The sequence below is a fragment of the Miscanthus floridulus genome, chromosome 12 (genome assembly GCF_019320115.1).
Source record: "Miscanthus floridulus cultivar M001 chromosome 12, ASM1932011v1, whole genome shotgun sequence".
In the NCBI taxonomy this organism is placed as follows: Eukaryota; Viridiplantae; Streptophyta; class Magnoliopsida; order Poales; family Poaceae; genus Miscanthus; species Miscanthus floridulus.
In genome coordinates, this window is record NC_089591.1 from 50,078,895 (window position 1) to 50,093,238 (window position 14,344).

The 14,344-nt window shown below is 45.4% G+C and overlaps 1 protein-coding gene across 1 annotated transcript; it reads left to right on the plus strand.

Annotated features, from left to right (window-relative positions):
• Positions 1 to 13,358: 13,358 nt before the first annotated feature.
• LOC136496547 (uncharacterized) lies at positions 13,359 to 14,237 on the plus strand. Its single transcript, XM_066492250.1, has 2 exons — positions 13,359 to 13,497; positions 13,856 to 14,237. Exons 1-2 carry the CDS (start codon positions 13,359 to 13,361, stop codon positions 14,191 to 14,193), a joined length of 477 nt encoding a protein of 158 aa, XP_066348347.1. The 3' UTR covers positions 14,194 to 14,237.
• Positions 14,238 to 14,344: the final 107 nt, after the last annotated feature.

A 14,344-nucleotide genomic window follows, 5' to 3' on the forward strand; every position in this document is an offset into this window, starting at 1 on the left:
CTATCGTTCAAAAAAAAAAGAAGAGGCTATCTAAAGTGTCATTATGACATAGGACCAGTGGTATGTAACTTATATTGCCAATTTATTATGACTAGTGAGTGGTATACAACTTATTTGCCATTTTTACAAATGACTCCTCTCTTCTCGCGAGTTCAGAGTCTTATGCGCCGACGACTCTAGTCTCCAACTTCTCTCCAGTATCCTTGCCGTTGCCGGTAAAGGCTGTTTGAACTACATCGCGCAACTTCTCTCCCATATCCTTGCCGTTAAAGGCTGTTGATCTCCATCGCACATACGTCTGCTAAGGCAAATAGAAACCGTTGCAGGTGCCAACCAAACAAATCGTAGTTTCAGTTCCATGGTAACGGATAGCATAATTGTATTGACATTGCTGCTCCCATGGCTGAACAAAACAACACCTAAATTAGTTGTTTGTAATTACATCGTCGTTGCCGCTCTTAGGACTGAACCAAACAACATCTAAATTAATTTGTAAGCACATAAGAGACGAGGGGCATTGTTCACAAAAGGACCGCTGAATCAAACATCTAACTAATTTGTAAGCGCATATGTAAGCACATAAGAGACGAGGGCATTGTTCGCTCCTAGCGTTGAACCAAACAATATCTAAATTAATTTGTAAGCACATAAGAGATGAGAGGCATTGCTCACAAAACGGACGGCTGAATCAAACAACTAAGCACATAAGAGACGAGGGGCATTGTTAACAACACCTAAACTAAGCAGACAAGACACGAGGGGCATCGTTCACAAAAGGAATTAATTACGGAGTACTCCGTATTTGATAGTACCATGCTGTTGGGAATAAAAAAATATCCGGACTAAGGTTCGGGGTTTTGAACCCGACGTGAATCGAACACGCAACCTTCTGATCTGGAGATTTAGAGTCAGATGCGCTACCATTGCGCCACGGATCCGGTTTGTGCCATGGTCTTATCGCACAAGTAATTATTTAGCTCATAATACCATGTCATTTTGTGGATCCACAATGGTCAGAGCTTTGCAGCGTCTATAAAAGCTCTAGTTTGATTTTGGTTAATTGATGAAACCTATTTGGACTAACCCTATGCTCTAAGTGTGGAAATGTGATAGGTTGGTTCAAGCCAAGTGTGGAGCAAAGATTAAGACCATGGTGAAGGCGTTGGACATGTGATGATGATCAAGCTCCGGACTTGAAAAAGAAGAAAGAGAAAAATAAAATGGGCTCAAGACAAAGATATACTTGATAGAGCTATTTTGTTTTGGTGGTCAAGATACTTAGAGAGTGTGATCATATTTAGGATAGATGGTCGTACTATTAAGAGAGGAGCTCTTATCGGACAACTCAATTATCTAGTGCCACTAGGTGTTGGAATACGTGCATTGCATTTAGGCCTAGTGCACATTCGGTGAGAAGTGATTCACCTTTGAAAAATGATTGTGAATATGCTAACATATTTGCACGTGACGGTGAAACACTTGGAGTGTTAGCACATTGACAAAGGTAAAGAAAGAAGGCGAAATCGAGCTCGAGGTGCTGCCCTGTGGGCACCACCCCTAGCTGTCCAGTGGTGCCCACCTGGCCTTGGTCTCGAGCAGCAGTGTACACCGCCATGGTGAGGCTGGTGCACCGCCATGGCATGTCTGGTGCCACCGCCCCTTTTATCCAGAGAGCGGGGGAAACGGGGTTGGTCATCGTCTGGGCACTACCATGCCTAGGGCGGTGCACCGCCCTATTTTTCCAGAGAGGGGTGCTTTCGGGGGTCTAGCTAGGAGGTCACCACCCCCTAGGGCGGTGCCATCACCACCTTGTCTAGTGCCCTAATGGCCAGTCAAACTAGTTGTTGAGCCGACCGTTGAGGGGCACCGCCGCCCCTAGGGTGGTGCCACTGCGGCCTTAAAAGGTTCTTGTTTGGTTTTGGTAATTGAGTGACAATCTAGGTAGACCAATGTGTTTAATTGTGAGATACATAGGTGAATAGTCCACAAGTACATCATGTGTGAGGAACCTATGCTATGGAGGTGAAATGGCTTGGATTTGTTGCAAGGCTCACACATGTGATGAATGAGCTCATTGCATATGAGACATGACATGGAGTCATGTGACTAAGGTGGAGAAGATCAAGACAAGACTTAGCTTGATGGACCGGTTGCAAGCGTGAAGGGCAAGTTGGAGGCTTTGGAGCGATGGACTGCGTGGCGGTGAAGCTTGAGCAAGACTTAGCGCCGATGGACGAAGGCAATGGTAAAAAGCAAGTGAGATCAAGATTGATGAACCAACAAGGTCACGTGATGATATAAAGTGGATCATACCATTTATGATATGGTTGGTGCATGTTTTGCATCAATATTAGAGGAGATGGAATAGAATGCGCAAGGCAAAGGTATAACCATAGGGCATTTCATTTCACCGATCATAAGTGTGTAGAGAAGTTTATGACCGGGTTTAGCATAGATGGTCGTACTATCAAGAGGGACAAACTTGTTTGCATATCGGTCATCTAGTGCCACTTGAATGATCTAACTTTGCATCGTTGCTAGGATCGAGTGACGTGGTGCATTGAGTGACTAATCCTTTAAAAAATGATTGTGAAAATGCTAACACACTTGCACATGATGTTGTTCACTTGGTGGTGTTGGCATATTTGCAAAGGAGAAGTTGTTGGAGTTGATTTGGATCAACTTAGTGAAGTTGGAGAAGAAAAGGAGAAGAAAAGAGCAAGTTTGGGTTGTCCGAGGATCGAAAAACTCAACCAAACTTGTATCCAACACAAAGCCCTTCCTGGGGGGTGGCACCGCCCTTTCCGGTGTGCATTGGACAGCCTAGAGCGGTGGCACCGCCACCCCTGCAGCGTGCCCAAATCAGCACAGCCACCCTTTCGTATTTTGGACATAACTCTTAGTTCTGAACTCCGATTTCGATGATCTAGAACTTTTCAGAAAGCTAATGAAATGCTCTACAAGATTAATCTAGTGGTTTTTGGTTTTGAGCTGAAGAGGGTACCACCATGGTCACTAGACTATCCGGTGGTGGCACCGCCGCTTTTTTCTAGAGAGTGCAGTTTTCAGGGGTTGGCCTGGGTGGTCACCGCCACTCCTAGGGCAATGCACCGCCACCCTATGTCTAGTGCTAGGGGCTCAATGGCTAGTTCAAATTAGCCATTGGGACTTGACCATTGGAGGGGCATTGCCCTATCTAGTGCCAGGCACCACCCTATCCAGTGCCCTCGCAAAAAAGGAATACTTTGCTCCAACATCTCTATTTGGCTTGGGGGCTATTAATAGAGGTGGAGCTCGGCCTTGGGCTAGTTGTTGAGCACCCTTAAGCCTTGGTGGCTTGTGTAGGTGGGCTTGGGAGTCCTCTAACTCACATACCTTGATAGTGATCATCCGATTGAGTGTGAGTATGATTCTAGTGCGATTGCATCGTGAGGTTGCATCGAATAGCACTAGGTGATTGAGTTGCAAGACGGTGGTGCTTGTTACTCTAGAAGGTTGCCACCTCTTAGATAGATTGGTGGTGGTCTCCATTGAAGCACGCAAGGAAGATTGTGTGGTGCTCTAGAGAAGTGATTGTGAGGAGTATTGTGCTCACCCCATGGGAGCCACGAAGAGCAACTCTAGTTGAGCGTGTCATTGAGCTACCCTCACTTGGTTCATATGTTCTTGTAGTGCCCAACATGTAGGCTTGGTGGGTGATGCCAATTAGCCATTGAATCACCAAGTGAACGGTCGACATAATGGGGACTAGCGTGTTGGCAAGTACGTGAACCTTAGGATAAAAAGCATCGTGTCTTCCTTATCTTCCCATTGGTTTGCAATCCCCTTGCACAAGCTTGTAATTACTTTCATATGCATTGTGCTTGTGTAGTTGCTCTTGTAATTAGTTGGCTTGTGTAGCTTGCTAGTTACCTTCTTGCTTATGTAGCATAGAAGTAGCTCCCTTGCATGACTAATTTGGTTTGAGTAACCTTGTTAGTCATATTGCTTAGTTTAGTAGCTAAGTAATTTGTGCTCTATAATTTGGCTTGTGTAGCCTTATTATTGAGCATTGCTAGTGAGCTTAGGAGCTTTGTGCTTTTGCTTACTAGATTGTATGCGAGATAGGTTTGTGTGACCTTGCTCCTAGAATTGGTTAGTGAGCTCTAGCTAGCCCAGCACCTTAGTTGCTAGATTAGGATCTTTTTAAGGTGCTTGAGAATATAGATAGAGGAGTGTAGTCTTGACTAGACCGACAGTTTTAATTCCGTATTTGTTTTGGTTAGCCAGCGTGTTTAATTTTAGGAAAGGACTATTCACCCACCTCTAGTCTGCCATCTCGACCTACACGCCTGTCTGGTGCCCTCACAGATTTGGCTGCAAGGGGTAACGGCTCTATTTCAAGGTGGAGATTATAAATAGCCCCCTTGGTCGGCCATGGCCACTCTCTTGGAATCCCAAAGTGCTAAGATTTCATATTATGAGCAAGCAAACGCACTCCACTCACTTCTACACTTGATTTCATCATCTTGAGTGAGATTGGAGAGCCTTTAGTGCATTGCTTAGTGGTCTTGCATCTTGTGGCACTAGTTGGGCAATTTGGGCTAGTGGAGATCTTGTTACTCTTGGTGTTTGTTGACACCTAGACGGCCCAATGATTGGAGGATCGTTGAGCGGCTATCGGTGATTGTTGCCAGCTTTGATCATGGTGCCTGTGAGGGGTTCTTGTGCCTTCCCCATGGAAGATCACGACAGGCAACTCTAGTGGATTGCGCATGGCTTGTCGTGTTGGTTGTGTGGCACCCGGTTGCGGGTTTGGCGTGCGATGCCTATTAGCGCGTGAACCTCCAAGTGGGTGAATCGCCACAACGGGGACTAACTTGTCGGCAAGCAAGTAAACTTCATAGGAAAAATCATTGTGTCATCATTATCTTCTCAGTATTCTTAGGTATTCATCATTTGATCACTTGCCATGGTAGTATATCTCCTCTACCACTCTCTTGAATTACATTGTGTATTTATCTTATGTAGAGCTTGCGGTAGTTGTAACTAGTTGTGTAGCTTAGCTTCTTAGTTGTAATTAGTTCCTAGCTAGCTCAACTAGTGTAGAGAGAAGCAACATAGTTAATGAGTGTCTAGTGATCATAATTGACTAGAATTGTTGGTAGGTGGCTTGACTTTTGAGTTGAGCTAGAGCAAGTTGCATTTAGCCATTTAGTTGTCTAACAAATTGCTCTAGTATCTTTGTAGAAACTTTTATAGGTTATTCACCCCTCTAGCCATTTAGGACCTTTCAGTCTAGCCAAAAAAGGTAGCAACAGATGCTCTTACTTTTCGGACCTACTGCACCAGTTTCTCATGTGTCAGATTTGAGCTCCCAAGACGGCAAGACCGAAGGACAGCACGACGAGGTCGAGGATTAAGGAGAAAAAGAGAAAGAAAAGAAACTAGGCAAACCAGCGCAGACGGCGCTGAACCCTATTAACTATAGAACATGCATGCTAAGGTGGTGGAAGAGGAGAGAGAAAGAAGTATAAAGAGTAAAGATATTGTTACAGGTGTTAGGCTAAAATTTTGGAGCATAAGTACCAGTTGCTTGTTTGTGCACACGCCATAGAGGGTTTGTTTCATTCAGTAACCTAAACCCATTTTTAATTATGTGGCATTATTTTAAGACAATGGAACAGTGACATTCTAACTTTTACATCAAAAATTTATTCAAGAAGCACATTTTTTCATTTCACTAATGATTGGGAAACAATGCAGAATCAATGGTGATGCAAACAAACAAACAAACAAACAGATGACACGTGCATTCAAGAAGCAACCACAATTTACTCAAGGGAAAAGAAAGATATTCCACCAAAACTCAGTGTAACCCTTTGTCGGCACAAAAATGCGTCGACACATGGCAAGCCAAAAGGATCCACTTGATGGAGCTGGAGATCCGCTTAGCTTCAACACAGGGGTAACCGATCCTGCGAATTCCTCTCGAGATGTGCTAGTCAATTTGACCCTGCAATTGACAAGGAGAGAAAGTTTATCGATAATTTAAGGTGGAACATGCCGATCTTTGCCTAGACAGTTCCAAGTGTGCCGCTTCGGGAATAGCTAGATGGGAAAATCGACTAAATAGCCGATACACATAGGAATCGTCTGTTACAAATAGTAAAGCTTATGGATCGCAATTGGTTTTATGTTGATAAGTAGATGTAGGTGCAATCATCAGCTAGGTGGATATTACCACTTGAAAGGTCCTAATGGCTAGAGGGGGGGTGAATAGCCTAATAAAATTTCTACAACAACACCTAACAAAATGGTTAGACAATTATGAGGTGAAGCAAGTGTTGCACTAGCCTACTCAAAATGCAAGCCACCTACCACAATTCTAGTTTAGATAGTGTCGATTCACACAAGGGCTATGACACTACCCTATGTTAGTGTGCTCTCAAAGGCTAACTAAAGAGCCACACCAAGCAAGCAAGCAAGCTCTCACAACTAGCTACACTAAAGAGCTTGTCAACTAGTTTGCGGTAAAGTAAAGAGAGTGATCAAGAAGATTATACCGCCGCGTAGATGAATGAACTAATCAATCACAAGGATGAATAACAATGAAGACCAATCACCTCGGAATCAAAGATGAACACAATGATTTTTACCGAGGTTCACTTGCTTGCCGGCAAGCTAGTCCTCGTTGTGGCGATTCACTCACTTGGAGGTTCATGCGCTAATTGGCTTCACACGCCAAACCCTCAATAGGGTGCCGCACAACCAACACAAGATGAGGATTACACAAGCCATGAGCAATCCACTAGAGTATCTTTTGGCGCTCCGCCGGGGAAAGGTCAAGAACCCCTCACAATCACAACGATCGGAGCCGGAGACAATCACCACCCTTCGCTCAACAATCCTCGCTGCTCCAAACCATCTAGGTGGTGGCAACCACTAAGAGTAACAAGCAAAATCCACAGCAAAACACGAACACCAAGTGCCTCTAGATACAATCACTCAAGCAATGCACTTGGATCACTCCCAATCTCACTATGATGATGAATCAATGATGGAGATGAGTGGGAGAACTTTGGCTAAGCTCACAAGGTTGCTATGTCAATGAAAATGGCCAAAGATCTTGAGCTACAGCCAGCCATGGGGCTTAAATAGAAGCCCCCACGAAATAGAGCCGTTATACCCCTTCACTAGGCATAACACGGGCTGACCGGACGCTCTGGTCCAACTGATCGGACGCTGCTCCTCAGCGTCCGGTTGCCCAATGGCGGCCACGTGTCTCCTGCATTCGTTAGTGAACGCTTGATCTCAATGGTCGAAATGTTGACTGGATGCTCTGACAGAGCTGACCAGACGCTGAACCCTCAGTGTCTGGTCGTTTACAGTAAGGGTCCAAAACGTGTTTTTACCGACCGAACACGTTCGGTCATGCTTGACCGAACACAGCCCAGCGTCCGGTGCTTAACCCTAATCACTGTGTCGACCGACAACATGACCGGACACAGCCCTTCAGCGTCCGGTCGTAGAGCGACCCAGCATTCGGTCAGTTTGACCGACGCCAGCGTCTTTGCTGCTACACCTGACCTTACGCGCTGGTCCAACTGAGACCAGCGTCCGGTCACTTCCAGTGACCTTCTTTTCTGTCTATGGCGCCGGTGGAGCTTCTTACCCTTGCTCCCAAACTTCACCACCCTTGATCAAATGTGCTAACCACCAAGTGTATCACCTTGTGCACATGTGTTAGCATATTTTCATAAACATTTTCAAGGGTGTTAGCATTTCACTAGATCCTAAATGCATATGCAATGAGTTAGAGCATCTAGTGGCACTTTGATAACCGCATTCCGATACGAGTTTCACCCCTCTTAATAGTACGGCTATCAAACCTAAATGTGATCACACTCTCTAAGTGTCTTGATCACCAAAACAAAATAGCTCCTACGGTTTATACCTTTACCTTGAGCTTTTTGTTTTTCTCTTTCTTCTTTCCAAGTCCAAGAACTTGATCATCATCATGGTAACATCATCATGTTATGATCTTCATTTACTTCACCACTTGGAATGTGCTACCTATCTTATGATCACTTGATAAACTAGGTTAGTACTTAGGGTTTTATCAATTCACCAAAACCAAACTAGAGCTTTCACCACTGTGAATCATTGAGCCGATAAATCTAATAAAAAAGGATATAACATGCAAATGAATAGACTATCTAATACAAATGGACCTACAAACGCTCTGAATCTAATCTATTACCATCAATAGTGAGGTTTGACCGGATCGAGGCAGCTATGATAATAATAACAAACTAAAACAAAAAAATCCATAAAACCATCTATACTTCGATAGGCTTTCTGAAAGACATGCTATACATGAAGGCTCAAGTGAAACGGCTGAAATAGCCGATTCGGGTGAAAAGGGACTACAACGTGTGAACAATCGACTATTTCACGTGGACAAACCTATAGACTCATCAGACTTAACCTACTATCTCTAATAGTGGGGTTTGACTGGATCGATGCAACCGTGATAAAGACAACAAACCAAACCTTTAAAGTAAACAGATCTATTCACGGTTAACAGAATCATGTAAACACACTATAGGCGTTAACGCATAGGCGATCGGCTATTTGGCCGATGCAGGCATAGCAAACAGTTAAGGTCACGCATTAATCGAGAGCAAATCTACTAACTAGCATCCTCCAACCTACAGTGCCATCAGTGGGGATCGACTGGATCGTTATAGCCATAATAGCGAACTATAGACCAGATTTAACTAGCCAGCAAACATCTTCAAAATCATACATGCCTTAACCGTGTACTATGCATGATCAAGATTGGAATAGAACAGCCGATGAAACATATCCATCGCTTAGAGTAAGAAACATCATATTGTGACAAAGCAAACGACATGCTAGAAGGATGTAAGGCCGATCTAGATCGATCTCGACTAGGCAAGTTGATGTTGTTGCAAACTAGTATCAATAAGAACATCAGCAAGATCGGTAACTTAATGAATCTACCCGAAGGATGCCACCCTTAGGTAGAGCCGATAACTTGACCTTAATCTAATTCGAGCAGTGGAGGTCGACCGGATCGATGCAGTCGTACTTGAACTAGACAAGAGTCGATAACTAGCTTATACTAGAGTTCACAGTGGAGGTCGACCGGATCGATGCAGCCGTATAAACTGAAGTATAAGCCATAACGGTACTTACAGACAAGCCGGAGGTCGACCGGACCGATGCAGCCTTGCTTGCTGAAGAACTCACCGAGATCTACTCTACTCCTACTCCTAAGGGTTGGCATGGAGCTAAAAAAGTAAATTGTATTTGATTGATTAGATGTCCCTTTACAATAGCCGGGGTTTGATATTTATACCCAGAGCCTAACCATGAATCCTACTCAAGTACGACTCATTACAATCTTTGGTATAAAAGAAAACATTCCTAACTCAAGATAACTTGGACCCTAATCTTTTCCTTTTTGTAGAGTCCGATATGTATTTCCCAGCGCCAACCGTAGCCTATTATCGTTATCTGTTGACGTCATTTAAAGAGAGCTAATTCTAGTGTCGCATCTGAATCAGCTGATATCGATCCTCATGCAATCGATTCCTTGATCGACACCATTTTGGAAGCTTTGAGTTCCCGCGTTCTTTTTCCCAAATTTTGGTGTAAACACCCTTAGTAACAACGACAAGGTCAAGCAACCACGATTGCTCAATAAAATCATCATTATTAACAAGGCCACAATAGTCTAATCAGTAAAACTAGTTGTCAAGCAAACTATCCACTATACCCCTTTAGCATAGGTTCCCATGGGGAGCTTTCAGCTCTTCAACCTTCTCACCCTTTTGCACACCATTAAACTCTTTACCTTATTAATTATTATGTATCCTCTTGGTCAACTCAGACTAATGTAGCATTCTTCTCTCCAACTCAGTGATCTAACCATCATGGTCCGCGATAACCTCCTCAGTCCTAGCCCGCTCATTGACAATGTCCACACCTTTAGATCTTCTATATGCTTAGCAGTTCCCTTCACGTTGTACCAAGGAGCCAAGCCACCAAAACGAGTCGAAATGAATCCCATATGCTTTTGCTATAATCCTAAATCAAAATACGAATTTTAGTTCCAAAATATTGTTGATTGAATCAGTTATGGGAGATGTGGCAGTACCCACCCTTCCTCGATAACGTGGAGTACAAACTCCTGCTAGTGTCAACCGCCGTAAAACCTGTTGTAGAACAAGCTTCCAGAACTCAGATGAAGCATCATAGAACTTCCAAGGTTCTCTCTAAGCTTGCGAAGCTCCTTGTACATTGCCTCTAGTTTGGCAACTCTATTTGATATCTCTCTAATCTTACGAAGCTCCTTGTACACTGCCTCTGATTTGTGAACTCTATACGATATGTCATGAAGTAAAATGTTCTGAGCCAAGAGTTCCATTGAGACAAAGAACAGAAGTTCTGGACCTTGGAGTAGAAAATAGTAAGAGCAATTAGAAACACTCGCTATATTGTGCATGTAGAGAAGGGGTGAAAATAATGTATGTAGTCATAATACCTCACAAGCATCAAACATGTGTTCAGTCTGGACAGTTCAAAATTTTACATGACAATGGCCTTCTGGACAGTTGAAAATTTTACTATAAGGCCATCCAAACATATGTTCAGAAAGTGAACAACAATTTATCTCTAGATAAGAAAGACATTTGTTGCAACAACTTTTGAATTCCATCCAGAGTTTGATTAAAATTGTTGGTTTTGCAACCGAACATAGAGAGAGGGAGTGAACGACAGATGAGAGAGTAGCAAATGAATCCAGGGTTGAGCCTCCTCCTCCACCTTCTCCCTCTCCCCCTTTATTTATAGGAAAGGTGAGAAGAGAGGTTTTCATTATTTCCCACGCTGGGACTGGTATTTGATAATAGAGCCCCCGGGGCCTACAAATGGGCCTGACATTATCTTACAAGCTCCCTAAGCTATGTAACTGGCTCGTGAAAACACCAATGGAGTCCCTAACATATAATAAACCCCCAGCAGAACTGGTGATCTTGCTGGATTTGTAACACACGGTACATGGAAAAGCACAAAAGAAACTCACCAAAGTACCAAACCTTCATAGATGACAAATCACAAAATGCACTCTAGACCATACAATAGCACAAGATGCATACAAACTTACATAACATTTATCAGAAAAATTATTGAAACTGCCAAATTAGCAGAGGTAGGCTAGATCTACAGCTCTAGTGCAGTAGGCATCCTATGATGCAAGGAAATAAAGAACCTCGATCTGGTTGCACATGGAAAAAAAGGAAGGGAAGGCCGTACCAATTCGATGCTCATAATTAGCAAAGTGCCCAACGAAGACTTGATGAAGGCCGCGCTGCTCGCCTAGCCATCATCACTAGAGGAGCGGCCACTCTAACCCTAGCAAGAAGGCAGGAATGAGCCAAGAAGGGGAAGTGGTAGGGCCAAAGTGGTGGAGATGGAAGAGGTGCGCTTGGATCCTCGACGCTGTTGTAGAAGTCGATGACCGCGGCGGCGCACGGGAGAGGCGGCGGTGCATGGGACACAGCAAAGAGCGAACCACATGACACGACTGACTCTTTCCCGGCATGGGGTGGCGATGCTGAATAACCATGTGGATCGGTGGGGAATGGGGTGGGTCGATTCTAAGTCATGTTATAGCCGAATGCACCTTTAGCACTAGAGGGGTTGCTCTCCCTGTTGTGGACCTCGTTCTATGGATGGGGGGGGGAGGGGGGGGGGGGGGGGGGGGGGTTGGGCACCATTCCACGTTGATCCTTGCGCTTTCGAACGAAGTCTTACAATGATATCTTTTCCACTCAATACTCTTTTCCAACCCCCAAACCTATGATTTTTGGGTAGCCAACTATTCGAGTTGCTCTAATGTGTTTGAGCTGTTACAATGGTTCTAAGATTCTACATCAACTATTTAATTTGACAGAATAGTCATTTTTGGTCCCCCATCTATCGCCTAAGGTTTAGTTTAGTCCATGCACTTTCAAAATGTCAATTTCATTCCTCATTTTTTTTTATTTTAAGCTTCGTTTAATCCTAGAACTATCAAAGCTAGTGACCGTTCTAGTCTTTAACACAACTTGTATGCAACCCCAAATTACTACTGGGTTGGGGGAGATTTAACGCCACTTGTATGCAACCCCAAATTACCTATGCAAAACAACTTTCAAAGACAATATGCTTAATGGTCTCGTTGTGACAAAAGCACACTTCTGACTGCCTCGCCGAAAGAGTAGTATAGTCTAGGACTTAGGATTATTCTTTAACAATATACAAAAGGACAGTTAACAAAAGATATAATAATTATTAGGTTTCAGGTTTTTAACTTAACACATGTGGATAGAAAATAACATAAAGCAATTTTAAGTAGTTATTATAGGTTTTGAATTTCCCATCGAACGTCCAATACTCATCTATCCCAAGATTTTACCCGGCCCGTTCTCTTCGTGTGTTTAATTAGGCTACATAGATCGTATTTTATGTCCACGTCCAGTTGGATCGATCGGTCCTTACGCACAAAATGGCATGTCGGCATCGTACTAGCCGGTCCATTACAGTAGTATTTATATATGCAGCTTGCCTGCGTGCTGCCATTGAATGGCAGCTCGCAGATGCATTGATGCCGAGCGATTCAGCTTGACTGGATCTGTTCATTAACCAAACCGTGCTGGCAGAAGAATATTTTTTGTACGCGCGTTCGGAACTTCTTGAGAGCAGGAGCAGAGCAGAACGGCAGCACAACCGAAATGCATGCGCTGCTGCACCGAGCTAGAGAACGCTCCGAGATGACGATGACGCGCGCCAGCCATAATAAATAACTGCGTCGCGCTGCGAGGCGCGCCCGGCGATTCTGAGCTGAGCCAAGCTAGCCAGCCATAACTATGCAGCGAGGCATGCCCCTCCGCGCCATTGCTTCCCCTCGCGCGCAGGCGTGCGAGCACGCACGACCTTCATACGGCCACATCTAATACAACTCCTGGTCGCCCGCCCTCGTTGTCGCCTGCTGTCGGCATCGTCGTCTTCGTGTGCTCAGTCGATTTCCCTGCCTGGGCCGGCGCAAGGGTTTCCATGTGAATCCAACCGGGGATCCTGTGAGCGAGCGCCCGGCCGGCGCATGCGCATGCGCATGCATCCAGTTATTTATGGCCACTTCCACCAAGCTCTGATGCACCTGCTGTGTCCTATATAGCCACATGCAAGCAGAGTGCAGAGCGTCCCCTCCGAACTCGATCGGTAGCTTGCTGTGTTTCTCCTTGGCGTATTGTGTTCTTGCCTTTCTGCTAGCTCGTCGAACCAGAGCTCCTACTAGGAAGAGAGAAATGAGAATGCGGGAGTCCTCTGGTAATTGCCGGAGATGGTGGGCTCCAACTCCAACCCCAGCAGCGGTCGTGTTGGTGCTCCTGCTGGTCATCGGTTCGTCGTCGTCGCACGTTGCCGACGGCGTCAGAACGACACCACGTAAGTTGATCATCTGAGCTGTGTAACTATTTTCCCCTCTGTCAGTTCAATGCTGTCAGCTTTCATGTTTCAGAACTTGGAAAAGCTCGAACAACATAACTTGCAGCAGTGTCGGTCCGACGTACTGTAGAGTACATACTACATGAACCGTACTAGGTACTGCTGACGTGTCGGGTCGACGTCGCTCGCCTCGCCTCCGCTACCATCAGATGGCATGACAGCACACGTGGCATCTGAACACGCGCGCTGACGTTCTTTTCTTGTTCCTACAATGCAACCTGTTTACTCACTGTACGTGCAACTGAAACAACAAACAGGGATCTGACAATGGTTCGTCTTCTCCGTGTAAAACGCGCAGGTGCGTCCGGTCCAGGTGACGCCGGTGTACTCGACGGGGAGGCACCGGCTGCTGCTGGTGCTCTTCACGCAAGCAGCAGCAGGGCAACCTACAAACCAGCAGACCGGACCGAGGACGAAGGCGGCTCGCTGGTGGTAGTGGAGGAGGATCAGCAGTGGTGGCTGAAGGAGCGCGCGGCGACGGGGTCGCGGCTGCCGGACTGCGCGCACGCGTGCGGGCCGTGCTCCCCGTGCCGGCGCGTCATCGTGAGCTTCAGGTGCGCGCTGGCCTCCGAGTCCTGCCCCATCGCCTACCGCTGCATGTGCCGCGGCAGGTTCTTTCGGGTGCCCTCCCTCTAGTCTACACGACTCACGGCTGCTCATGCATGGACATGGATGGATGGATCATATCCCCAGCTCTTTTTGCCCCCCTTTGGTCAGCAGCTCGCTAGGCATTTGCGCCAAACCTTTTGTTCTCGTTCTCTGTTCTTTGCTTGGCATGTAAACCTAT

What these genes read in the sequence shown, in the direction of transcription:
- LOC136496547 (XM_066492250.1), top strand. Translation starts at nt 13,359, where the DNA reads ATGAGAATGCGGGAGTCCTCTGGTAATTGCCGGAGATGGTGGGCTCCA. An exon ending in CGGCGTCAGAACGACACCAC is followed by an intron (nt 13,498 to 13,855) that starts GTAAGTTGATCA and finishes TAAAACGCGCAG; the next exon opens with GTGCGTCCGGTCCAGGTGAC.